Source organism: Fusarium odoratissimum (genome assembly GCF_000260195.1).
Source record: "Fusarium odoratissimum NRRL 54006 unplaced genomic scaffold supercont1.117, whole genome shotgun sequence".
Classification (NCBI taxonomy): Eukaryota; Fungi; Ascomycota; class Sordariomycetes; order Hypocreales; family Nectriaceae; genus Fusarium; species Fusarium odoratissimum.
This window is the reverse complement of record NW_022158769.1, coordinates 9,956-12,764: the sequence shown is the minus strand read 5'-3', so window position 1 is coordinate 12,764 and position 2,809 is coordinate 9,956. Positions and strand designations below refer to the sequence as shown.

Here is a 2,809-nt window from a genome sequence, read left to right as displayed (position 1 = left end):
GGAAGGCAAGCGATTGATCAGATGAATGCTGATGGGCAGGTAGAGGGCGAATCATCGAGAAGTGGTGGTCAAGGAAGGTCAATACAAACGAAGGAAAGGCGTTGTGGAGGATGCAGCAAGACCGGGCATAACGTTAGAACATGTCAGATAGTTGTTGCGATATCTAGGGAAGAGTATAGCGATTTTCTGTATTATTGTGGTGATTTCTATTTTGAATGTTGAGATTTTTTGGGATATATGCTTATCTGGGATATAAGCTTATTATGCATGTTAGTACTTTTAGTGCAGGGCAGAATCCATTATCTACTAATAATTAAAAATTTAGCGAATTAAATCCTGTGAAAGTTATGCTGCTGTAAGGTCATGCCTCTGTATTAAAACCGTCATGCCGCTCTATTAATTCTATTTACATTTTATTGTTCTAGGGTTCTATGTCTAGAAGGACACTAACTTCTGTTTGCCAGATAGTACAGCTAGGCAATGCGGCTATTGAGAGAACAATAAGTAATTTATTAGCTATCTTACGTGAATGTTTGGTGATAGCCCGGTAATCGCTTAGTTCCTTGGCGTAGGCGATCACCTGTCTTCACTTCCTTAGTCCCGTTATTCCATTCCTCACTGCATACATATGTGGTTAGCTGAAAGTTGCCGTGGCGTTCCCGTAGGCTTGGTTGTACTTACTGGTTCGTAACTTATTGGGTCCTAATAATAGGCTAGTGGTATTAGCAATTAGCCCTGTAAATCCAGAGCTAACAATTATCCACTATACCTAAGCTCTCTTGGGAGGGTGCTCTGTTCAGCCTCTATATATGGCGTAACTTGCGATCTTTCTGAATGGTAGTCTTGTTGTGCATTCGTCTCCTTGCTTGATCTAAAAACATATTTTGACTGATTGTTTACTAGCCATATAAACGATACGGAGGTGGTCTGAGATATTCGCGATCCTTAGAACCCCATCCTTGGTGGCAAGGTTTTTAGGACGTGAATACCAGAAGTCGTTGTTGTTTTTGTTATATTTTCCGTCGAAAGCAGAACCACCCGTGCCCTCGAAGCTTGCCAAGCCAGGCTTCTTAGTCTGTTTACATTCCACAGCGGCAGCCACCGGCGACACGGCCGCCATAATAACGCTGGCGTAAGATATCTTCATTTTCCAATGTAGACGTCAAAACTGTAAAAGGATGAAATCGGAGTGCTAGAAAATGCGAATAGCGATAAAATAAAGTTGCATAAAAACAGAGAGGCTTGCAGCATGTCTATGTAATCATGTCTTAAATATAACCCCTGTATTTCTATTATTGGGGTACTTATCGGCAAATGTTTCACAGAAACAAGGATAATAGAAACTTTACTAACTATTTATTAGTTATATAGTGGGATGCAATAAGTTTGAATATCTTTTGAAGTACTGATACCCCCTGTCTAGCCTATTTGGAGTTTAGCCTGCTTCTAATCTGAGGAAGAAACTCGATCTAGCTAATTACTCTATTCTTATTAGCCTTGCAAAAACTGATATGCAAGTGAAAGCTGGCTCGAAGAGGCTAGCGGCAAAAGAAGATATATAACTGGTATTTAAACTTAATGCATCCCACTGTACTAACCCCCTTGAAAATAGGTGTAGAACATAAAAGACTTTTGTTAGGAAAGTTAAAAGATAAAGTGAACATGCGTGAACTAACGTTGTCCTTCACTGACACTGTATGAATGAGTCAGTATGTGCAGGTGTTGAACAGATGCTAGGGTCTTATGTGCAAGCAGGGATATTTTAAGATTATAACCGAAATGGTAAAACCTCTAAGGGGTAGATTTCAACAGAATATAACATGAATATATCAATTCATATCAATGAACCGAATACACGTAATGTCTGACAGCAGGATGCTCTTATTATAAATATGATAACGTTATATCACTTTAGCACTTTAGCACAGTGTGATATCACTTTAGCATATCACAATACGCAAGTCTGGCTCATCTATATATCACTTTAGCACTTTAGCACAGTGTGATATCACTTTAGCATATTATAATACGCAAGTCTGTAGAAGGCCGCCCAGATCGAGGGGCATCTTCTAGATATGAATCTAGAATAACGACCAGTCCGTGATTAGGGTCAACCCCTCTTTCTATCGCATGAGCATAAATACGGTTAACTTGACGCACAGAAAGCCCGGTTATCTCGGCAAATTCGTTAGTGGTTTTGCCGCTGCAGGGCGCCTTGAGGGACACAACGAAGGCACGCGTCGCGATATCGTCAGAAGCGGAAGAGAAATCTGCCGAAGGGGAGGAAAAGGACTATAGTGAGGTTACAGAGGGTTTACAGGGGAAGAAAGGTAGGTAAATCTCTCACCGCGTTTCTTTTGAGTTTTCAGGCTGACTGGGGCCCCTTGTTGCATCTGTTTTGGCAGGACAAAACTTTCCGGCCCTTCCTCCGTAGGTTTGTACCTAAACATCCCTGGAGCCCGTTGGGAGAAGGATTACGGAGGCCTCTGCTAGGAGGGCCCTGTTATGATCCCTAGTGGGCCGCCAGAGGCTAGTCGGCTGTAATCCCCTGGGAGGGTAGTTATGAAATTCCTTCTGTGAAGACTGAAGAAGACAGCCCAAGGAAAAGAGACCTACTACGAAGAGAACGAGAAAGAAAAGATGGAATAGGAAGACATAGAGAAAGACTGAGAGACAGGGATAGGTAAGCAAGCAGCTTGCCTGTGTCTAGGATTACAGCAAGCTCAGCTACTCGTGGGTTTGACTAAAAAGGAACCCCACTCATAGAGTGGGCGGCAAAATTCTGGGACAAGGGCAAAATTCTGGGACA

At 42.2% G+C, this 2,809-nt stretch overlaps 1 protein-coding gene across 1 annotated transcript; it reads right to left on the bottom strand.

Annotated features, from left to right (window-relative positions):
• Window positions 1-521: 521 nt before the first annotated feature.
• Window positions 522-1,120, bottom strand: FOIG_16680 (uncharacterized protein; the record flags this gene model as incomplete). The annotated part of the gene is made up of 2 exons (XM_031218145.1): window positions 522-618; window positions 990-1,120. The coding sequence occupies 2 exons, from the start codon at window positions 1,118-1,120 to the stop codon at window positions 522-524; spliced, it is 228 nt and encodes a 75-aa protein (XP_031052146.1).
• Window positions 1,121-2,809: the final 1,689 nt, after the last annotated feature.